The following is a 25,455-nucleotide window of genomic DNA, read 5'->3' on the forward strand; positions in this document are numbered from 1 at the left end:
CTGGGTCTCCTTTATGCTTGCCCACCAGTGCCATGATGCTCGTGTATCTGCAGAGAGCAGCTCATTACAGAGAGAACATAATCAGCATAGTCCAGACAAGTCTTGTTCCCGTTTCTGTGGCCTCTCTAGTTGCACTCTCCTTGGGTTCTGCATCATCTTCCAGATTTGATATCCCATCCATCGGGCCAGCATCACCAGAATCTGAAATCCCTCAGGGTGACCTCTCAATTCCTCCAGTTCCAATGATAGCCAGAGTCCCCATGCTTTCTAAAATAGTTGTATATATCCTTTTTTCTTGGACCCCTTTTCTGTCCCTTTAGATGCAATTTTAGACTTTCTTGCAGTGTTTTCAGTCTGTAGCCAACTATCGACTATAAGGATTTAAATGGTGGCCATCTCAGATGTCCATGTGGATCAGGACATCTGCCAAATTGTTTCCCTAATATTCTCCAATGCTTTTCTGATTCTGCTCAGGCCTCCAGTTAGGGATCAGATTCTTTCTTGGGACTTTCCTGTCTTCTCCAAGCATTAACCTGAGCTCCCTTCAGTCCAGCAGCTACTGTAGAGTTAAAATTTCTCTTACAGAAAACACTCTTTGATTGCAGTCACTTTAGCTAGAAGAGTTTCAGAATTGTAAACTTTATCTGCAACCCTCTTTTTCATATCTTTCACAAAGACAGGATTTCATTGCAGACAAATCCTTCCTTCTTGCCTATGGTGGTGTCTATAGTAGTGTCTGAGTCTACCAATAGAGTGTACCAATAGATTCAATTGCCAGCTTTCTTTCCAAATTTCAATAACTAGGGTGAGTATGTGCTCCATTATCTAGATTGTCCATTGTCAACAGGGATTTTATTTGTAAAAGACCAAAGAAATCAGAAGATCAGCCAAAGTTTTTGTGTCCTTTTCCAATGCTAAATTGGGTAAACCATCTCTCCACGCTAACCTTGTCCAGTTGACTTTCTGATTGCATATCATTTGTTTATTCCATGAAAGCTGTTTTGCTACATAACAAACCAAAAGCCCAGTCTGTCAGGGCAGTTGCTACTTCTACTACTTTTTGGTCATACTTCTTTAGATGATATTTGTGCAGCGGCTACCTGGTCTAACACTCATACCTTTGTGATCCATTATAAACTAGATATTCAGTAGAGATGTAGAACACGTTTGGCTCCACCATTTTGCAGAATGTTTTCTTTTGATCCCTGTCAGTTATGTGGCTGGGACTCTGTTCCACAGGTGGAGGTGGTTGGAAAAGACATCATCGGGTATGAAAGTTATGTACTTACTGAAATGCTAGATCTATGTTGTCTTTTTCCATTTACCTCATTCATCCCTCCTTCCATTCTCTTTCCAAGTTGATGTTCATTGTGTTACCCTGCTGCAGTCATCACACTTGGGTTATCCTGTCGTCAGGCGGTCCCGCAGTCGGCCGGAATTCCAAAGTCTTGGTCCGGTGTCAGTTGCTGTCACCTCTTCCCTGACGTCAGTGTGCCAGGGGGTATATATAATGCAACCGACGCCATTTTCTTCAGTCTTTCTTGCCGCGCAGTGCCCGAAGCAGAAGCAGTTCGCAAGTGCCGGTCGGCCGACTCCTGAGATTTTCGAATTCGAATTTCAGACCGAAGTATTCTATAAAGCTAAGTACCCCATTGGGGAAACTTTTCTTGCCTCAGACCGATGTCAGAAAAAGTTAACAATTGTATTTCTTGTGGGAAGCAAATACCTCATAAGGTTTTTCATTCTTATTGCATACCTTGCCTAGGCCCAGACCACAACATCACTACTTGTCGGTTTTGTGCTAGGTTTAATAAACGTACTATTAAAAGACGCTTTGATTTCGCACGACACTACCTCGGTAGAAAATTTAACTACACCATGCCGTCGTGGGCAACTGACTACCTGTGTGCACAAAAAACGCAGGGATAAGGACCGACAACCCAGGCCTAAGCCAGATTCCGAGGCCTCGGCTGATCTGGTCTCTGGTTCTCCGGTCCTCAGTGAGGCTCCAACGCAGCCCCTGACTACCGCAGATCTGGAACCCGAGACCGCTACGGATATTTTGACGAAATGTACCAGGCCAACACAGCCTTTTACTTCAGGCCCTTCGGACGACGTTGCTACAAAAGACGTCGGTGCTACAGAAACGCCATTGGTTTCTGAAGGCATTTTCAGACCGACTCTCACCATTAAAACGTTCTCTAAGTCAAAGACTTCTTCTAAATCTAAAAGGATTGCACTTCAGTCTCCTGTTCAAGGCCCCATGCCTAAGAAACAGATGCTCAAAATGCCTGAAGACTTGATTTATTTAATCAGGGGTTCCCAGCCCCCTCCTGACAAAAGGCCTAGACAAGAGGAAGATTATGCATCCTCTGAGCAAATGTCCATTTCTTCAGACTCCTCTGAGGACCAAGACTACTCCCTCTCTCCTTATGAAGATTCTGTTGCTGAGGACTCTATTCCCTCAGCTTCTCCTCCAGAAGACTACTCCTTTGGGGAAACTTTACACACTATGAGGGAACATTTTCACTGGAAAGGTCAGGACTACTCTGATTCAAAGAAAAGGCTCAGAGAGTTTCTTTTACTCACTCCCCCAACACAGACCACTTGCCATCCCACCAGTTTTGGACATTGTGGATGATGTCTATTTAGAATCCAGTTTCAACCCTGACTCTCTACCTCCTGCTCTGGCTAAGTCTGACAGATACTATAGAGTGCCTGATTCCCACAAATTTCTTTACAAAAGCCCTGCAGCTGACCCAGAGACAATCTCCCAGGGTCCCAAGGGGGCTAAGGCTTCTATGGCTAAAATCCCAGTACCTTCTGAGAGGGATTCCAGAGCACTAGACTGGTGGGGGAAAAAGGTTTACACCTCAGCCACACTAGCTATGAGGGCACTGAATTGTCAATTTCACATGTTTAAGTATCAGCAGATGCTCCCTTACAGCAGGATGTTCTTTTTGGAGTTAAAGCAGAAGAAGTTTTAAAGAAAATGGAAGACAAGAAAGAATCTATGCAGACAGTCAAAGATTTCCTACAAGTACAATCTCCTCGCTTCAGCAGAAACTGGCCAACAAAAAATTGGTCCTTTCCAGCCACTGACAAACCACAGAGGGGTAAATACAGACACCCAAGGGGCAGAGGACAACCACAAGCCCAGTATAAACCTCGACAATGGGGCACTGCAACACAGAAGGGAGTAGAAGACAGGTCTCAAACCACCAGAAGGCAAACTCAGTGACTTGCAACTCATCTGGCTAAGCAACACTCTCTTGGCAGCCTCCTTGGGGGGAAAACTCGCACTTTTTGCAGACAACTGGCACATGGTCACAAAGGACAAATGGGTCCTAGACATAATTTTACGAGGATACAGATTCCATTTTCATACCTTGCCAATGAAAAGAGGAATGCCAAACCTGCCACAAAATCAATGGGCAGAGGTGCAAAAGCAAATTACAGCTCTCATGGACATGAGAGCCATTCAACTGGTACCTACTCCAGAGCAAGGCCAAGAATTTTACTCAAGACTCTTTCTAGTGCCCAGAAAGGACAATGCCTGGAGACCAATTCTGGACCTTTCAATTCTAAACACCTTCTTACAAGTACCCAAATTCAAGATGCTAACACTACAGCAGCTACTTCCCATGTTGGGCAAGGAAGCATGGCTAGTAACATTGGACCTCAAGGAGGCATACCTGCATGTCCCTGTCAGACAAAGTTGCAGAAGATACTTCCGTTTCATTGCAGGTTCAACCCATTACCAATTCTCGGCACTGCCCTTTGGTTTATCTACTGCGCCTATAGTTTTCACAAAATGCCTGGCACCAGTAATTGCATACTGCAGACAAAGAGGAATTCAAATATATCCATACCTCGACGACTGCCTCATCCAAGCGGAAAGCAAAGACATTCTCTTACATCATCTGGCCTTTGTAAAGCATCTACTAAACTGCCTGGGGTAAACAGTAAATGAAAAGAAGTAAAAACTAGTACCCTCACAAAAAATGACATTCCTGGATGCCAGCTTGAATACAAAGGCCCAGAAGGCTTATCTTACGCCAGACAAGCAACTGCAACTGACTCAATATTTCAAGACAATGGCAACAAAGACCCAATTAACTGCAAGAAAAATTCTGCAGGCTTTGGGCTTCATGGCATCTTGCATACTAATAATACCATTTGCAAAGCTGCATATGAGGAAATTACAGTGGTACCTAAAAAGCGTATTGTCTCAACACAGCCACAGCTTGGACACAATGATATCTCTCATTCCCTGCCTACAACAGGAATTTCTATGGTGGTCACAGGCATGTCACCTCAACAAGGGTCAGCCTTTCACCTTGCCCCCAGCCAGGCAAACTATCACAACAGATGCTTCAGATTATGCCTGGGGGGCACACATGGCAGGACAATGCATTCAAGGCCTATGGACTGCAGATCAAAGAAATCTGCACATAAATCAAAAAGAGATGCTAGCTGTACAGAAAGCTCTGACAGCCTTCAAGGATCTATTACATCCAGGACAACTTGCAATAAAGATGGACAACACCACAGTAATGTGGTACATAAACAAACAAGGGGGTACACATTCCTACCCTCTATGCAGGCAAGCAATTATCTTATGGAACACAGCTCTGGCCTACCAAGTCCAGTTACAAGCTCAATTCCTGCCAGGACAGAAGAACACATTGGCAGACGACCTCAGCAGAAACATCAAGGATCCCCACGAGTGAAAACTAGATCCACAAATATTTGCAATGATTACTCAAAAATGGGGCCTTCCAAACATAGACCTGTTTGCCAGTCCTCAAAACTATCAACTGACAAAATTTTGTACAAGGACATTTCACCATCAAGCTTGGAAAGTGGACGCTCTCTCTTTCAGTTGGAAAAACCTGATAGTATATGCCTTCCCTCCATTGCCTCTCCTCACAAAGGTTCTTTTGAAAGTCAAAAAGGAGAGACCATGACTGATTCTCATAGCCCCAGACTGGCCACACCAGCACTGGTATCCACTATTGAAAAATATGACCCTCAGTCCACCATGGATATTTCCTCAAATCCCCCATTTGCTCACACAACAAAACAATCAGATTCTTCACAGCCAGCTCAAAACTTTAAATCTGGCTGCATGGCAAATCAACTAAACATCCAACCAGCTCCTCTTTCACAAGCAGTTCTGGATGTTATTCTGGAAGCCAGGAGGCCAAGCACCAGGAAGGCTTATTCGGACAAATGGAAAAGGTTTTGTTCCTGGAACCAAGCTAAAGGCCAAGACACAACTCAGCCTCACGTTCTACAGTATTTAGCTGAGATGTTGCACAAAGGACTTTCCTTTTCCTCAATTAAAATCCATGCTTCAGCTATTTCAGCTCACTACAACACAGATCCACCTTTATTTTCACATCCTCTTCTCAGGCAGTTCCTCAGAGGGGCAAAAAACATTAGACCACCCAGGAGAGCTCCTACACCAACATGGGACCTCAATTTTGTTCTGGAAAAACTAACGCTGCTTCCCTTTGAACCAGCTTTCTCTGCAGATCTTCAGTTCCTATCATGGAAGACTGCTCTGCTCCTAACAATAACTTCAGCTATAAGAGTCTCAGAGCTACAGGCACTAATGGCAGTGGAACCTTTCCTCATTTTTCACGAAGACAGAGTTTGTCTACGATCTAATCCTCCTTTTTATGCTTAAGGTGGTTTCCAGTGTAGCTTTAAATCAAACCATCCACTTACCCACCTTCTTCCTCAATCCACAGAAGAAAGGTGAGACTCCTACATTCCCTGGACATTCACAGGCAGCTTCGTTACTACTTGGACAAAACTAAGGCTTTCAGAAAATCTGACCAGCTCTTTGTATCCTATGCTACAGCTTCCCAAGGGAAGGCTATATCAAAGCAAACCATTTCTAAATGGATAGGTCATTGCATACGTTTCTGCTATACCCATCATGGGAAACCAGTTCCTGCTACCATCAGATCCCACTCTACCAGGGCAACAGCTACCTCTACAGCCTTTCTCAGGGGGATTCCAACCAAGGAAATTTTAGAAGCTGCAACTTGGAGTTCAGTACACACCTTTACCAAACACTATCACTTACCTCTTTACTCTAAGTCCAGGGCGGGCGTTGCCACTGCAGTTCTGCAGGGCCTTATTGCCTCCACTAACCCTCTATGATACTTCCCCCCCTACCTTAGCTTTGGGAGTCAACCCAAGTGTGATGACTGCAACAGGGTAACACGATGAACATAGTACAGTTTTGCACCTACCATAAATGTAGATGTTCGAGTGTTCACCCTGCTGCAGTCCAGGTTACCACCTCTCCATCCCCTCTGATCTACTGGCTAAATCTCTTCAGTGCCTTACTGATGTGTATTTGCTTATAGCTGAAGGGATTTTGTGTTTGTGCAGTGGTTACTCCATTTGGTACTAATTTTTGACCACCTTTTTGGGGGCACCTGACATCTGGGGCAAGAAAAACTGAAGAAAATGGCGTTGGTTGCATTATATATACCCCTGGCTCACTGACTTCAGGGAAGAGGCGACAGCAACCAATGCCAGACCAAGACTTTGGAATTCTGGCTGACTGCGAGACCGCCTGACGACAGGATAACCCCAAGTGTGATGACTGCAGCAGGGTGAACACTCGAACATCTGCATTTATGGTAGGTACAAAACTGTACTTTATTGGTATTTGTGGCTCTTGATGGACCTTGCGAGTAGGCCCAAAGTTTGCTGTGGAGACCCTTTGGCCTAATTCTCTGTGTTTTTGTAAGGGAGACTCCTTTTGTGCAGGTCATGTATGATAGGCAAACTCGATCAGAGAATTAGGCACTCAGCGCTATGTGAGAGAAGAGGAGGAGGAGCTTCAGAACTGAAGATTCTGAACTGTTGGCCTTGGATCTAATTGGATCCAATAACCCAGAGGCTGAAAAGGACAGAAGAAGAAAATGTGGATATAGTGTTATGGTATGTACATAACTTTTGCTTACCTTGTGAACAAATTATCATTGGCTGTGTTCATAGGTTCATAGGTTTATACTAGGCTATCTGCCCTAAGGCATTTATAAGCCTAGCCCAAAGTTATGTGGCTTCGTCACCTTATATGTTAGAAATAATGTGCCCATTAGTTTGTTGTGCCTCTGTCCAGCAGTGACACAGAGATGATTCCCTTGCTCTAGTGGTTCTGGTGGATTTGGATTTTTGAGGTGGAGCATGTCCATTTAATTCGGGTTGGTCATGGCCTTGTATGTCAGGCACAGGTCACCTCTGAGCAGACAGTATGCAACTGAATAGAGTTGGAGTTTCTTCAGTCTGGCAGTATATGACAGGTTTTGAGTCCCTTTATCCTTTATCATTGGTCTGATAAACAATGATCTCACTTGATCTGGATTGAAGATCTCATGATGATCAGATGGGCAATGTAGTCTTTCGAACCACTTTAGCAGAGTGTGGTGTCAGAAGCGAGACCCTGGTCCTGGGTACCCAGGTCTCCCTGACTCTTCTCTCTGTAGTGGGGGGTTGCCATATATGGTAGCTTGGGGTTACCTTGTTTTTCCCTGAAGGGTATGACTATACATTTTCCATGGCTCTGGCACCAGCTATCAGTTTCTGAAGGATGTCTGTCCGATGTACTATCCACTATGGCACCCAGTTTGCAGTCATCACCACTTGTACCCGGCTTGGAGTCTGCAGGTCAAGGTAGGCTGTATGGACTGCCTTTCCCTCATCAATGGCCTTATGTCCTTGTTTATGAGTTCCATTATGATCCTCTCCATAGCTTTGCAGACCAGGCTTGTTAAGCTTATGGAACTTATGGAAGTGTGAACTGAGTTTACTTCCAGTCATGTAGCAAATCCAGCTTAGCTATTATTGCTATTACAAGATTTATTTTTTCAGCTAGTTGTTCTAAGCAGTTGTGTCTTGAATGTTTTTGTTGCTGCCATGTATCTTCCAGACCATACTGTTGGGCATGTTTCCTCACCACCCACTTGTCTAAATCCTGCCTTTGATTAAACTGCTTGTGTCATGAAGTCCTAGCGTGCTTGTATGTCTTCTACAGCCAGGCTGTTAGCAATAGGAATATTAAAACTGTGTAGTAACTGCCTCCTGTTTACTGGTAACCCCCTATTTCTAGGCCTTTCTGACTTCATCTGTGTGAGATACTTTTACTTAGTGAAACTGGAGACGCATCCCTGCACACAGCATACTGTTAGTAAACAGCAACATAATACTAAACCAACATATGGTGAGGGGGTAAAAATCCCCTTACATAAGCCTTTGAGGATCACACCTAGCAAACCTCTGTCATCTAAAGATGTGTGCCCCTCTTCCTCTTTCCTTTACTAAGTTTTCCCTTCATTTATTTGTCACTAAATGTAATAAATGTATTATTTAAAATTTTCTAAATAGGGGAGCTTAAATTGTACAGATAAGAATGTGACATATGAGTGGGAAGTGTTTTATACTGATGGGAGTAAAATTGTCAAAGGAGAGTTTGTGAACTTCGAGTAGCCATCACTGATATGCAAAAATTATTTTGTTTAACGTACGTCACTTATTTACATAAGACATAGATGTGTGTTTGAAAAAATAAAAGTTGGAATTAATGACAAGTTTGTTCATATAGATATACATTTCTGAGGAAAATGTATTGTATATTGTAAGACAACAATAAAATCCTGTAATATATTGTTAAAAATGAATAAATTATTTACTTAGCCCTTATAATGATTTTAACAACTGGCTTAGTTTCTGGTGTCATTCAAAGGGGATTCAGTACCTGACAGCCTGGGATGATATGATTGACAACCACGATGCTTTGCCAGAGATGTCCTGCATCGGTCCCCTTGGGCTTCAAGCTCCTGGCAAAGGCTCTTGCCTCCCCCCATAGTGCCTTTTTTAGGCAGTGCCATGAGATCAAAACTACCAACATGAAAATTTCATCAAAACTTAAATTAAAGGTTATGCAGTGCTAAACGCTAGGAATCTAAACATGAAACTGCACTCATTGCAAGCATTCTTAACCCTGGAAGAAGCTGACATTTGTGCAGTCACAGAAACCTGGTTCAAAGCTGCGGAGAGCACCCCAGCCATACCAGGTTACTCATCCTATCATTCATTCAGACCCCAAGCCGTGGGCAGCAAAACAAAAGGAGGTGGATTTGCAATATATATATATATATATATATAAGACCTATACACCTGTAGGCTGGTCAAACAGTATGATGCACAGGAAATACTCCAGGTGCAGTTAACAATTGACAAGACCCCTATTCAAATCATAGCTAGTTCAGGCCTCCAACTTTGACTCAAGATGCCCACTCCACCTACCTGGGCCTCTTCGAATCTATCAAGATTCAACCCTTTACCCTGATCCTGGGTGACTTTACCTGTCCAACCATAGACTGGAAGAGATACTCGTGCCAAAACACAAACGCCCAGAGATTCCTTGATTCCATCAATGCAAATGCCGTGGACATGTTGGTCGCCACCCCCACAAGAGGTGAAAATGTCATGGACTTGGTATTAACCAACATGAATAACCACTGCAGCATCCCTACAGTGTCAACATCCCTGGTAAGATCCAACCACAAAGCAGTCACTTTCGAAGTCACCATATCCCCGACCCTTCATCCCCCCCAGCTAGGGTCAAACAAAAACTTCTCCAAAGCTGATTACAACCTCCTGAAGGAAGGTATAAACAGCTTCACAGCTCCCCCCCCCCCACAGAAACTGGCACATATGTCCAAAATTACTTCAAAGTACTGTATGAGCATTTATATACGTACCTGCATAGAATCAGGAATACCAGACAGGACGAAACCATCTTCCTCAAGGAAGAGTACACCTGTCTGGTGGACATCTACAATAAATAAACTCTATAATAAAAGGAAATAAAAATTGCCGTCCAGAACCAAGAAGGTGCAGGCGTCTAATTAGAAGCAATCACTCCTTAGCCTGAACAAGCAAATAAGAGCAGTAGTGACACCCTCCAAAGTAAACTTCAAGTCCAAACTGGCTACATCTACTAATGACAGTCATAAGGCTTTCTTCACATATGTCTACAATCTCAATGGAAACACCCAGATCTGCTCAGAACTGGTGGTCAAGGACACCACATACACAAACACAAACCCTGTAGATGTAGCCAAACTGCTGGCAGACAGATTCAGTGAAAACTTCACTCCTCTGCCCCCCCCCCCCCCCACCAGTAAAACAGGACATCCACAGTACCTGCCCCCTCCCCTTATCTTTAGAGGCAAATCATCACTGCCCTCTCAAAGGCAAAAAATACAGCCTCCATGGGACCCGATAACATCCCAGGCTGCATACTACATAAACTCAGGCAGGATCTTGCAGCACCATTAGGCACCCTATTCAACCAAAGCCTGAGTACCGGTTTCATCCCAACCAAGTGGAGGACAGCTACTGTCATCCCTTTGCACAAAGGTGGAGTGTCCACCGATCCAGGAAATTATAGGCTCATCAGCCTAACTAGCTTGATCTGCAAGGCCATGGAGCGGACTATCATGGACCTCATTAACAAAGGACATTGGCAACCTCCAGACACTTGATTCCACACAGTTTGGTTTTGTCAAGGGGAGGTCATGCCTGTTATATTTGGTCAACTTCTTTGAGACAGTCACCAAGGCCATAGACAAGGGGAAGACAGTGCACACTGCCTACCTTGACCTGACCAAGGCCTTCGATACTGTTCCCCACTGAGGTATAATAGATAAACTCTCTCAACTAGGTGTCAATCCATATATCAAATGGGTAGCAAACTGGCTCACTGATAGAAACCACCTAGTCAAAATAAGGGAAGCCACCTCAAGTAGTGGACCCATAACAAGCAGTGTACCCCAGGAATTGGTCTTGGGGCTTCTGCTGTTTGGAATATACTTATCGGAGTTGCAGGCCATGTCTAGTGGGCTATGGCTGAATTGCAATGACTGCAAGTTTGGTGCTGTCATAAACTCCCCTAGTGATGTGGACATCCTTCAAGAGAGTCTCACCCAAACAAATGACTGGTGCCAGAAACATGGCCTCAAACTGAATGTCAAAAAAGGATCATCATCCCTTTTGGGAAGAATGGCATCCCCACAAATTATCACATTGATAATAAGGCATTAAGCACGCAGTTAGTCATGAGGGAACCCAGGTTGAGAGCAAACTGACATTTGACCACCATATTGCCTCCGTTGTACGGAAAGCTTTCTACATGGCCCACTTCATTGGTACAGGTATCTCATTCAGGGAAAAAGTGGTCATAACATCCCTCTGTTCTTCCCTTATAAGACAGATTATTGAATACAGTGCCCCTTTCGGCATGCACCTCACAAAGCACATGCAGCAGCTGGAGAGACCATAGAGATTCCTCACCCAGAGATTCCAGGGCCTCAAACATGTACCCTACACAGATAGGCTAAAAGCCCTGTCCCTATACTCAGTCTCCTACAGACTCCTCAGAAGTGACCTCTGTTTGGCATACAAAGTAATCTCAGACCCCACCCTTATTGGACTGCTGCATATCCGCAAGTCAAGCTCCACTAGAGTAACCCGCACGCGAGACCTCAACCTGGTCTGTGACATCAATAGGACTTGTTGGTGGGACAGATTTGTGTCCCAGAGACTCCCCCTTTTGTGGAATAGACTCCCTCTCCACATAAAGCAGAGTACCTCATTAAACCTTTTTAAGTGCAACCTGAATAACTGGATGGGGAACCGAAAGTACACCCCTGGGATTCCACCCATGTCCTTGCTGGAAAGTGGCATTGGGTGCTGACTTGTTGGAATATGGGCTAAATTCTTGGCTAGGCTTGTAAGGACCTCAGGGCCAATAGCCTAGTAACTTCCTATGATCCTATGATAAGTGCTTAGATAACTTAAGTGCAGACTGTGTACTTTGCAGAAATCTTTGAACAATGGTATATAACAGCTAACTTGTATAAGCATTAGATACATAACCAACACAAACTACACATACTTGGCATTGCCAAGACCTGAACTTCAGTACATACCTTACAAAACAAGAAAAATGCAATCAACATTAGGTTGTTGCTTGTTATATACACCAAAACAGAGACATAGTGACAGTAGCCATAATAATTTGAGCTTGCGTGTTAATACAAAAAGCAAAGTTTGGCATTTGTGAATTAATACTTTGTATGATCACATCTTATACAGCAGTGTCACAGGAGGAACATTGTACCACATAAGTAATAAATTAAAATATAACCTTATGACAGCCTGAAATGGGCATAGAAGAGAAGGTAGAACTCACAGCAGTGTGTCTTGTGAACCTAAGAATTAACAAACTAACTAAATAAATAAATAAAACTCTGTGGTCAGCTAGTTATGTCAGCATGTGTGGGATTACAGTACACAACAGGGATGTACAGATAATTATAACTGCAGTAGATGAACGGTTTGTGTACATCAGGGTACACAAATTCCATATATGTAGCCTGAGCCTCTTCTAGAAATTAAAAGTTGCATGTGTGTATGTGTGTGTGCTTGTGTGTGCATGACCTAGCCAAACCATTACAAACAAAGGATCTAAAGAGGTATAACAGGTTTCTCATCTCTGGTCATACTATGGCCTACAGTGTAAGTATGGAAGCAATGTAAACAAATATGCGTCTAGAAATACATAACTATAACACAGCTTGATTCAAATATCAGAACTAATAGCACAGAGATGGAGTGCCCACCTTTATGGATCTGGATTCAGAGACCTCATTAGCATATCTTGCTTACTGTCACAAATTTTGTGATTTATACATGAGCGGTGGTGCAGAGATTAGCATTGTCACCTCACAGCAAGTTGCTCTCCTTTTAGATTCACAGCTGGAGTGCCTTCTGTATGTAGTCTGCATGTCCTCCTGCAGTCAAATGAGCTTTAAAGACATGCAGTAGGAGAATCTGTGTTAGGTAGACCCCCTAACAACTTGTCACCCCAGGAATACTTCTGTGAGCTCAGCTAATCAGAGGAGCGCTTAGTGGATGCATTGTCCTGGACTGAAATTAAGATCCAGTTCTTTTAGAAATAAATGAGTGTTTATTTCCCTTATTTTGTAATATATACTTAACTCCAGTGCCTTCATTCCATACACGACCTTTAGATGACAGGTAGGTGAGGTTTCTGATTTTGCAGGAAAGTTTACATCAGCTGAATAGCCTGCCTTTTAATATAAAATAACTCTGAAGTACTGATTTAGTGGATACGAGGTATCCTGATAAAATCTGTGAGGCCTGTTTGGCCAGCAATCCTGTCTTGGCTTTTGATTTGTCTACAGGTCAACACCGATTGGAAGAATGACTACTTGGATGGGTTTGTGAGTATGTGAGTTGCTGGACAGCATATAAGTGAGTGTGAGTGTTCTAGGCATGAAAATGCACATACAGGAATTAAAGAAAGGTCACAGGACATTTACTAACTGTAAACTGCCGGCATCCCACCTGCTATCTAATAACATGGTCATAGAAGTGAAGCTTTACATGCAAAATACATTTTTACATGCACTTAGAATCTTAAAAACAATAAGAGAAGAAGAGTTTTGTTGAAGGTACACATCTTTTGATGGAGGAATGCAGTATAAAAGAAAGCACAGTTTTTTAAGATTGAACTTAACCATAACAGTAAATGTTCAAATAATCACTGCTGTAGTAGCATAGCTATAGGGTAGATTACCATACTAGCTACATTTGAGAGGTAGAAGGAGAAATGTCCAGGAGTGCCTGGAGAATAGTCCTTGCAAAGCTTGAGCTGGACCTAGTGAAGGAACCAAGCTTATAGTGATTTGCAAAAGTATGTACAGAGGACCAATAAGCAACTTCTAGAATACTTCTAGAAGCAAACCCTTTAGAAAAAAGCCATAGATGAGGCAAAGGCCCTGGTGGAGCAGGCATTTTTCTTGCCTGGAATAGTTTTGCTATGCTCAGAATAGTAAAAGGTAGTAGCTTAAGACAACCATTTGGAAATGGTCTGTTTTGACACAATTTGTCCCTTCTTCTTACCTTCAAAAGAAATAAACAATTGATTGGAGAATCTGAAAGATTTAGTTTGGTAAAGATAGTATCTGAGTTGTCTGTGGACATCCAAGGTATTGAGTGTCCTTTTGTCCTCATTTTAGGTTCAGGAAAGAAATGGAGGGATGGATACTTTGGCTTAAAGTAAACTCTGATACCATTTTAGTGATAAAAGAAGGATTAGTTCTCAAAGAAACCCTGTCCCTATGGAAAATGAGATAGGGTTAACTCACCATAAAATCTTGCAATTCAGATACTGTACTTGCCAAGTTCAGAGCAATCAATAAAACTGTTTTCCATGTTAAACTCAAGTCGCCAGATTCGCTGGTTCTAATGGAGCAAGTGATAGCTTCTGTAACATAAAATTAAGATCCCAAGGGGGTACCACCAGTTTTCTTGGAGGCCTCTTATGCAGAAGCCCCTTTCAAGAACATTTTGACATAAGACTGTATTGAAAGAGGAGGATCCAAGGGAAGACATGCTGAACTGGCTGATAAATGAACCTTGGTAGAGGAATAAGAAAGCCCATAGGATAGCAACTTACATAAATATTCTAAAGTCAAAGAACAACTAACCCTGAATGGGTGCTGGTTATGTTGCTGACATCATCTGTAAAATCTTTTCCATATGCTGATGTATGATTTCCTTGTAGCAGGATTACTTGCCTCCATTAGTACCTTCTGCACATCCTGAATAAACAGGTGCCTAAAGGGAATTAAGACCCTATCATCAAGGTAGTCGGCTGAAGATAACTGATGTTGGGGTGTATCAAACACTCCTTGTCTTCTATGAGTAGATCCAGTCTGTGAGAAAGCTTGTGGCAGTTACCCCAACCATTTCCAAAGGAAGGGAGAACCACAGTTGCCTGGGCCAGAAGAAGGTCACCAGGGATCTTGGTGGGATCATTCTGAATCTTCAGAAGTACCCTGGATATTGGTGGAAAGAGTGGAAAAACATAAAGGAACATTCTTATCAAAGGAAAAGGAAAGGCATCTGTCTGCAGGTCATCTTGCATGGAGTCCTGGAATAGAATCGTGCCAGTTGATTGTTCAGAGAGGAGACAAGCAGGTCTACTTGAACTCCCCACAAATGGATCAACTCTTGGAAAACCCTCTGATCTATTTGTGAGGGTCTGTCCTGGTTCTGCCCAACATGTCTGCCAGAAGATTTTGCTCTGATGGAATTTAGGATGCCTGTAGAGTGAGATTGGGCTGTGAGCCATATCTCAAGCTAACATGGCTAGTCTGCAAAGGAGGTGTGACCTGGTTCGCCCCTACCTGTTGATGTAGCTCATGACTGTGGTGTCGTCTGCAATGACTTGAGGTCTCAGTGAGTTGAGAGCCTTGATCAGGACAGGCATCTCCTTCATATTTATGTGCTTCCATCTGTCCTTGTTGTCCTGCACCTCCTGCACTTTTATCCCTCCTAAAACTGCTCCTAAATCAAAGTCAAAGGTGTCTGTGGTAACTGACTGTTTTGGAGCAGGGAGAGAGAAGCGGAGAACTGGATTTAAGGATATCTGTTGTCTCCACCAAAAGATTTCTCTTCTGACAAACCCCAGCACTGGAATTTGAAAATATAAATGGTGTTGATGCAAGGACCAAAGTGATTTCAGATACCACTGTACATTTCTCATGTGGAGCCTTGCCAGGGGTATCAGGAAAATCATAGATGTCATGAGACCCAAAATCTTGAGGTATTCCCTCAGAGTTACTGAAGTTCCCTCGCAGTGACCAAAGTCTGAGTGGAAAACCTTCAAAATAGATCTAAATGAAGATCTACTTTTTCATGTGAAAGAAAAGCTTTTTGAACTGAGGACAGTCCCGTGTGAAGGAATCATGAAAGACTTTTAAACATTCTCTTGTAACCCTAGATAGTGTAAGAAATCCATCACCCAAGTGAGAGATTCATGGCACTTTGAAAAAGACACTGTAAAGATAATCAAGTCATCTAAATATGAGAAATGCTGACAACTTGCAGCCTGCAATGAGCTGTAACTGGAGCTAGACAATTTGTGAATGTACTTTGTGCAGTGCAAAGTCCAATTAAAGCAAAATACTGATAATGTGACCCAGACACACAAAACTGTAAGAAACATCTGAAGTCTGGGTGAGTAGGGATGTGATGATAAGCATATTTTATGTCTAATTTTACCAGGAAACTAGAAAAAGGAAAAAGAGATAATCAGGTTGTGAAGTGACAACATTTTGAATTCAGTCTCCAAGCATTTTCTTTCTTTGGCACTAGCAACATCCTTGAATAAAAACCCTTCACCACCTTGGAAGGAATAACTGGCTCTATCACTCCTTGGACAGCATGAGATGAAGAAGAGGTGGAAACAAAATAGTCTGATCTGGAGGATGAGGAATGCCTCCCTGGAAAGGAAGAATTTCGTCCCACTACCATCTGCAACCCTGATGAAAGATTTTCAGACCCCATTTGTCTGAAGCAATCTGTTGCCAAGAAGAAAAATGGAGATTCAGACTTTCTGGAAGAAACAAAGGCACCAAGGTGGGAAGGTATGTTGCAAGGTCTTTTGAATAGTCATTCAGACTTTTTGAACTGTCTTTGGTTTTGGAAGGTTCGAGACTTCTTTCTGGAACCCCCTAGTCATTTCTTTTTAAACATTTGTTTACCTGAATTTTGTTGAGACTTTATTTTGTTTTTTTGCTAATTGTGGATTAAGAGATAAAAAGTCTCTTGAATAATTTGGAAAAGGAGGGCTTAAAAATCTTGGAGATCCTCCATGTCAGCCTGCCCCTTTCATCACACTTATTGATCACGTCCACAGCAGAGGGGCCAAACATTAAATCTCCATTTAATGGATACTTTGGCATTTAATTTTTAACATCATCTTGGAGATTCTGAGAATGCAGCCATGCAAACCTCAAAACAGTACAAGTGGTCATAGTTCCGGAAGAAGTATTAGCAGTGTCATTCACACACTGTGTACTAGGAGAAACTAAATTATTTAAAGCAGACATTTCCTCACAAATAGAAACTGCAGATAAAGCATTCCTCACACTTTCACAATTTGTCAGAACAATGTTCAGCATATGAGCCTGGCAGTTCAAAATTCTGAAAGTCAAAATTGCAAAAGTATACACTTTTTTTCGTATACCTATCAGTAATTTTCCCATCCTTGACAGAAAGTAGGATTGGAATTAACTAAGTGCTTGGCAGCAGTGTGATCAGCTAAATCTATACAAATTTAGAAGACTGAGGAGAGTGAGGACCTTTATACATCCTATCCACCTTTATCAAGGCAGCTGGCTAACTATCAGGAAAATGCAGGCAGTAAAACACACACCCCCTCTATAGCTGACAGAACAGGAGGAATGGATGTAAGTTCTACAAAATCCTTTGTTAACAGCCCATAATATTTTCTGAGGGACTGAGAAACCTCACTGTTCTCCCACTGAAAACACTGACACATTCTAGTACTAGTCTCAGAGAAAGAGACACCCCACGGAGAGAATCAGAAACTGTGCTCTCCTCTGAGGTTGTCAGGAATCTGAGGAAGAAACCCTGTACCCATCCCTGCATCTTCCCGTTCAGATTCAGAATCTTAAATATCTTCATGAAAAGAGGAATCCCTCTTTCATTTACTAGAAACTACTTTACAAGAAGGATCAGTAACATGAATTAAACCCTGAGCCAGACCCAGTAAACTTCTCCTGTGCAAAGAAATTTGAGGAGGAGTAGATAAATGCTTGTTTTTCTTGTTTGACCATGTTGCTAATGGCAACAACTGCATTCTGACACAACAGGGAAGCCTTCCCTGTTCCCTCTCAGGACCAACAAGAGTGCTCTCGCCCACTTAGGAGACCTCAACAGCCACAGAGGACATGGCTTACCCCCAGTCCATAGTGGCTATAGGTGCTACACCAGAGGGATCCAGGGTAAAAGATTAGAGGCCTGAAGTACAGCAGAGTCAACCACCTGCAGCTGAGGCAAATTACTAACCAGCTGTAGTGGCAAAGGCTGCTTAATTTTTTTTCTTTATGTGGCTGGAAGAATGGCTGGAAGAAAGACCAGCAACGGGACTGGTAGTCTGTTCCATGTTCAAGACGAAAGTGGTGCCTCTTTCTCAAAGAAGATGAGCAGCAATTGCTGGTAAACACTACCAGTGTACAAAAGTTACTTTTCTGACAGAAAAATACAGTAAAAAGCATTTAAAACACTATGCCAGCCCTACAGAATAAAAATAAACACAATTTCATCACAGAAAAAAATGTTTTCAGTTACTTTACACTACTTTTAAACTGTTATGAAAAAATGGTTCATTTTAACATACAAAAAACCAAAAACGATCCAGCACAAAGGAGAACAATTTATTTGTGGCAATTATAGAAACATCATACACAATATTACTGCAAACCGGTTTCGGCTATATATCCAGCCTTCCTCAGTGCAAAAATAAAAGTCTAGATTACACATCCTGGTATCTTCTTATATATCCAAACATTTAAAGGTGTATGCATGTTCAAAAAAATGTTATATGCATGTTCCAAAAGATTGGAGATACATGCAAAACAAAATTATAAGTAAGAATGAAAAATATAAATTGAAAATATAAAACATCACAAAGTAAATTCATTGACAAAGAAATTACATATATAACATACTTAAGAGCTGGCTACATATGACTAGAAATTTTCATTTAAGCCAGGTTTGAATAGAGCTCCTAACCTGGTAATCCATGAGGATTCCAAATTATTTAGTCTGTCATGCCAGCCTGCTTTTATATTTCTATGCATGTCAATCTTGTCAATGATGCTAAATTTGAATTGTGCGGTTTTGTGAATCGTGGTATGTTTATACAATGTATTTGTGATTTTATGGGTTCTAATAGCACTAAGATGTTCACTGATCCAATATCTGAACGGTCTGGAAGTTTGGCCCACATGTCACCTGTCCATAATAAACTTTTGAATAAGGGTTTAAATTTTGTGCCGACATCTTTTGTATCTTAACACATACTTGCCAGTGAACTTAATGACTTTTGTACACTGATTAATTTAAAGATATTTTTTGCAGATTCTGATAACTCTCAAAGAACAAGCGCTACGGGAACTTAGTTCCAATCGTAATATAGTCATTGCACCAGCAGACAAACAGGGAGGTATTGTAGTAATGGATTGGGTTATGTATCAAACGGAAGCCCTTAAACAACTATCGGATGCCCGGTCTTATATACATATGGTGGTTGATCCTACACCTAACTTTAAAAAACACATCGATTCTTTTTTGGATCTGGCCACTGAACAAGGTATCATAGAGAAACATACTTGTAAACAACTCAAAGTTTCCGATCCCATTCCACAGTATCTATATTTACTTCCAAAGATCCATAAACATCCGACCTGTTCACCTGGTAGACCTATTGTTTCTGGGAGGGGTTCCCTCACAGAACCATTATCAGCATTTCTTACATACTACTTAAAGCCATTACTACCTATGGTCAGATCCAGGTTACAAGATACTACCGAATTTTTAAACATCATTGAGGACACACAACTTGAATCTGATTGGTGGTTATGCACTCTGGATGTTACTTCCCTATATGCTAGCATTCCACATGATGCTGGCTTATCTGCTATAGCATACTGGCTAGACCGTTCACAACTATACACTAGAGGATTTAACAATTTTCTGATCGAACTGACTCAATACGTGTTGACCAAACATATTTTTTATTTTAAAGGTCAAGCATATTGGCAAATAAGAGGCACAGCTATGGGAGCATCCTTTGCTCCCATATATGCTGATTTATTGATGGGATTTTTTGAAGAACAATTTATATATGATTCTTATAAAAACATCTTTTTGGCAGATTTGGATATATGGAGACGATACTTAGATGATTGTTGGATGGTGTGGCGGGGGGATCCATCCTCTGTACAAGAGTTTGTTAAATTCTTGAACAATAATACATGGGATATTAAGTCTAACTTGAATATGCAACATCAGGAAATTGTTTTTTGGATGCAAGTGTATCTAGACAAAATGACCATACCTTGGCCACTCGGGTACACAGGAAGTTTCCACAATACAACACACTTTTGCATGCATCCAGTAATCACCCCCGCCACATCATCAACAATATTCCCAAATCTTAATTTTTACGTGTGAAACTATCTGTTCTTCTCAGAAATCCCATTTAGAATGTGAACATGATTTGAGCCACAAACTCATTAGTAGAGGATACAACAGATGTCGAATCACCCAAACCATCAACCAGGTCAAAGATATGCCCAGATCACAACTTTTACAATACAAACACACCCAAGTTGGATCAAATACATCAACACCTCAACCCATTAGATTTGTCACTACCTACGGCAGCAACACATCCTCATTTAGAGACATAATTAATAATCATTGGGACATTTTGCTTGCCCATGAACATTTAAACGATATATTGCCAAACAGGTGTTCTTTTTCCTATCGGAAGGGTAGAACTATCGATTCTTATTTGACACACTACAAAAGATATAATCCTCCTACACCCATCCAGACCACCTTATTTGGTGATCCTTTGATAGGTTGTGTCCCATGCGGCCATTGCAGTGCATGTAGACACATCTTTAAAACTAAAGAATTCACTAGTAGTAATACTCCCAAGGTTTATCAGAAAAAAAATTTTGGTAATTGTAGTACGGATTGGGTGATTTATTTAGCAACTTGCACGTCTGTCTTTTTTGTGGGCCAAACTCCCAGACCATTCAGATATCGGATCAGTGAACATCTTAGTGCTATTAGAACCCATAAAATCACAAATGCATTGTATAAACATACCACGATTCACAAAACTGCACAATTCAAATTTATCATCATAGACAAGACTGACATGCATAGAAATATAAAAGCAGGCTGGCATGACAGACTAAATAATATGGAATCCTCATGGATTACCAGGTTAGGAGCCCTATTCAAACCTGGCTTAAATTAAATTTTCTAGTCATATGTAGCCAGCTCTTAAGTATGTTATATATGTAATTTCTTTCTCAATGAATTTACTTTGTGATGTTTTATATTTTATATTTTCAATTTATATTTTTCATTCTTACTTATAATTTTGTTTTGCATGTATCTCCAATCTTTTGGAACATGCATATAAAAATTTTTTTGAACATGCATACACCTTTAAATGTTTGGATATATAAGAAGATACCAGGATGTGTCATCTAGACTTTTATTTTTGCACTGAGGAAGGCTGGATATATAGCCGAAACCGGTTTGCAGTAATATTGAGTATGATGTTTCTATAATTGCTACAAATAAATTGATTTAGGCACTTTTCTCCTTTGTGCTGGATCGTTTTTGTTTTTTTTATATGTTTCTCGTGGATCCGTGCACTAGAGTCCACCTTGCGTGACATTTGGTTTATTCATTTTAACATACATCACTGTCTTGAGATAGTCCATTAAAACAAAATACTCCTAGCTTTAAAATAACATTCCTGAAGAGAAAAGAAAAAAATCAACGAAATTAAGAAAATGGATTCCCCCAAAGGGAACTTGTCTGCCCAGGAAAGGAAAGCACAAGCCGACCGTCGATCCCTGAATGCCTCAGAGGAGTGTACTTTTCAGCGCCAGTAAAGCTGTTGGCTTTGCACCAGACTTGTCTTGTAGTCAACTCAGCTCAAGCTGCTTGACAGATTGAGTGAATCGAAGGTTTCCAAAACTTTGGAAGCTGGCTGGCTGTTATATCGCTGGCATGATATAAGCCATATATCTAAGGCATATGATATAAGCCATATATCTAAGGCATGATATAAGCCATATATCTAAGGCATGATATGTCATATATCTAAGGCATGATATATCCCATATGTCTGAGGCATGATATATCTAAGGCATGGTATAACCCATATATCTAAGGCATGATATAACCCATATATCTAAGGCTACTGCAGCAGTGATCAGTATGATGCACATCTGTCGAAGACACGATTTCTTGTAACAGTGAAGCCACAAGGAACAACTTGGTAATTCAGTGCCTAATCACAGCACTTTTGTACTCTTTTTGTTTGGTACACATGAGTGCTATTAATCAGTGCATTGTGCAGTTTTACTATACGTTTACTCTTTCTGTGTTTACTTTAAATAAAACTATGAGCAACATGTTCTGTCATAATAAGTACTTGTTTTTAAGTTCACAGGTGGTTAAATGGCGGTGAGATTCAGTGTCAGAGGTCATCACAGAAACAGCATCTGAGTTCCATGTGTGCTGTGGGCTCCACAGATAAAACACCTCATAAAGTGTGTGGCTCTTCTCGTAGTGTAACCAGACGACATAAATTTATGGAATGTAACAGTGATTTTAATTTGGAGAAGGATCTGAAAGTGCTTCTGGAAACTCGAGAGACAGAAAGAATGTCCAAAACTGGTCAGTGTGAAACAATTTCCACGTTCCATTTTCTAAAACAGTGGAAAGATTACACCGATGAGAGAAATACTAGGAGGGTCCATCCTCACTATGTTGAGAAATGTGCTAGAATATTTCAAGGAAGGAAAAAAAAGGAGAAATACAAAGACAGTTTGAAAACACATCAAAAAGCCAACGCTAAGGAGAAATTGTTTCAGTGTGCCACACGTGGCAAGTGTTTCATAAAGATGAGTAGCCTTATCCAACATAAGAATGTCCACACTGGCATCAGTCCATTTAAGTGTGCCACTTGTAACAAGTACTTTTCACATAAGTTTTCCCTCACCATCCACAAAAGAACTCACACAGGGGAGAGACCATATAAATGTGCAACATGTGACAAAGCTTTTACAAAGAAAAGCAACCTTACAGCCCATGAGCAAATACACACTGGGATTAAACCTTTTAAATGTGTCACTTGTGGCAAGAGATTTCTAGACAAACCCAAGCTTCAGAGACATATTAATTCCCACACAGGGGTGAAGCCATATAAATGTGTAGTATGTAATAAGAATTTTGCACAGAAGGGTGCCCTTACAGTACATGAGAGAATCCACACTGGAACTAGGCCCTATAAATGTGCCACATGTGACAAGAGCTTCATACAGAAGAATGCCCTTATGCTGCATGAAACTACACATACTGGAACAAAGCCGTATAACTGTGTCGTATGTGGTAAAAGCTTTGCGTGGAAGCAGTCACTTCAAATCCATGAAAAAATACACACCGGAAATCAACCATATAAATGCTCTTTGTGTGGCAAGAGTTTTGTTCTAAAGAGAAGCTTTATATTCCATGAGAAAATCCATGCTGGAGATAGACCATTTAAGTGTTCCATTTGTGGCAAGAGTTATGTAGACAGTCATGGCCTTGATGGGCATAAGATTGTCCACACTGGAGAAAAGCCTTACAGCTGTACAACATGTAGTAAGAGTTTTATACGCAAATGCAACCTCACAGTTCATGAAAAAATCCACACTGGTGAAAAGCCATATGAATGTGAAACATGCGGCAAGAGTTTCAGACTAAAGCACTACCTTGAAATCCACGAGAAACTTCACACTGGACATGAAGCCTTTAAGTGCACCGTATGTAGCAAGACATACACACATAGGAGTAATCTTAGAAGGCATGAATTTGTACACTCTGGGAAGAAGCTATATAAATGTGCATCATGTGATAAGAGTTTTTCACGGAAGGCTAACCTTAGGCACCATGAGAAACTCCACAGTGGGGAGAGAAAAATCCAAAGGAAAACAAGAAAATTGCCCCTTCTTAATAATTCAGTGAAACAGGTACCTAAAAATTCAGCAGGCATGACAAGATGTCATAACTGAAGACATTTTTCTAAATAAATTTTTAGTAACTAAGTTAGTAAAATGAATTGAAAAGCAAGACAAGGCTAGCCTGGTTCTGTGATACAGACAGTCAGAGCCCTCACTGCGTTCCAGGTGTCTGGAGTTCAGTTAATGGCCCAAGCATTGGAGGAACCAGGCGGGGGGACTGAAGAGGCAGAGTTTGCATGCACCTCCCAGGAGGATGGTTGCCCATAATTAATGGTACACAGATTGCTCCAGTTTCACACAATGCAGATTGAAGAAACCCCCACTCAGTGCTTTTAGGGAAGGGGCAGAACTGCTTGGAAAGAACTCTCCATGTGGAAGTGAAGAGATTTCATTTGGATTAGGCCCTCTGCATATTATCTCCATGCCACTTCACCATTTGCATGTCCCCTCCCCAGCCCTTCATCACATGCTTGTCCCCTACCCAGCACTTCATCATGTGCACATTCCCTCCCCAGAATTTCACTGTGTGCATGTCTCCTCCCCAGCATTTCACTGTATGCATATCCCCTCCCCAGCATTTCACTGTGTGCATGTCTCTTCTGCAGCATTTCAGTGTGTGCACATTCCCTCCCCAGTACTTCACTGTGTGCACATTGCCTCCCTAGCACTTCACCGTGTGCACAACCCCTCCCCAGCATTTCACTGTGGGTATGTTCCCTCCCCAACACTTCACCTTTCCCACACCATGAAAGTAGATTCCAAATCAGACAACCAACCACTCTTGATGACAATGATGGCCTCTCCTGGTCAACCAGCACTCTGGTGAATGGGAATGAACAGGCTGATTGGCCTTGAGGGGGATGGTGATTGACAGACAGTGGGGGTAAAAATGACAAAAAGAAAGAAAAGAAAACTGTGACATCACCATGCAAAAAGAGTAGTAGTAGGACATGCAGGTCACAGAAGATCTACTCATATAGGAAGTAACGTGAGGGAACGTTTGATGGAGTTAATGTAAATATTAGCTACATTGCTGTATTATGTGTTGTTGAGGGAGACAGAAGGTGTATGTGACTTAAAGCATCTGATGATTGATAAGGTAAATACAGTAACTGGAATCATTCATAAGGACCCAGATGACACATCAGACTTAACAGTATATATTGCTATGCAGCAAAGCTGCTAATTCGTAAAGTACTGTCAGAAAAAATGACTGAAAGAAAGGAACATTTAGATATTCAACTTGGAAATTGTGATGGAAAACAATAAAGAGTTTTAAATAAAAATCAGTACTGGAAACGTAATAATAAAGGAAACAGATGTCTTACAGTCCTTTGATGTAAAAAAAAAATATATCACACTATTAAAACAGATTAAGCTCTGAGTTACACCTGGTCTCGGGTATTTGTGAATTGACTTTCTGGTCAAATTTGACTTCTTTTCCCGAGAAGCAAAATTTATCTTTAGTTATTTCTGTGGGGGCAAAGCTTTATGCATCCTCATGTAGGGGTTTCACTCCCTTTTTTTGTATTTATCATTTCATGAGATCATTGCATGTTGGAGAAAAATAATTTTTCATACTGCATCCAGCTTATGTTTTGACTTGGTGATTAAAGTGCATATCTTTTGTCTTCAGCAGTCTTATTTGCAGTCAAAAAAGATCCCACGTCAACAACAGGACACTTTTGAAAATAATAAACAC

General features: G+C 41.4%; 1 protein-coding gene across 3 annotated transcripts in view; it reads left to right on the forward strand.

Moving 5' to 3' along the window:
- Nucleotides 1-25,380, forward strand: part of LOC122815144 (gastrula zinc finger protein XlCGF57.1-like) — a 165,472-nt gene extending 140,092 nt beyond the window's left edge. For all 3 annotated transcript variants that reach the window (XM_044087398.1, XM_044087395.1, XM_044087397.1), the window contains one exon: nucleotides 22,195-25,380. In XM_044087398.1, the coding sequence (XP_043943333.1) occupies nucleotides 22,195-23,804 (1,610 nt within the window). In that variant the 3' untranslated portion in view covers nucleotides 23,805-25,380. The remainder of the gene's footprint in view (nucleotides 1-22,194) is intronic.
- Nucleotides 25,381-25,455: the final 75 nt, after the last annotated feature.

The sequence above is a fragment of the Protopterus annectens genome, chromosome 11.part0, assembly GCF_019279795.1.
Source record: "Protopterus annectens isolate FY-2018-M chromosome 11.part0, PAN1.0, whole genome shotgun sequence".
NCBI classification, from domain to species: Eukaryota; Metazoa; Chordata; order Ceratodontiformes; family Protopteridae; genus Protopterus; species Protopterus annectens.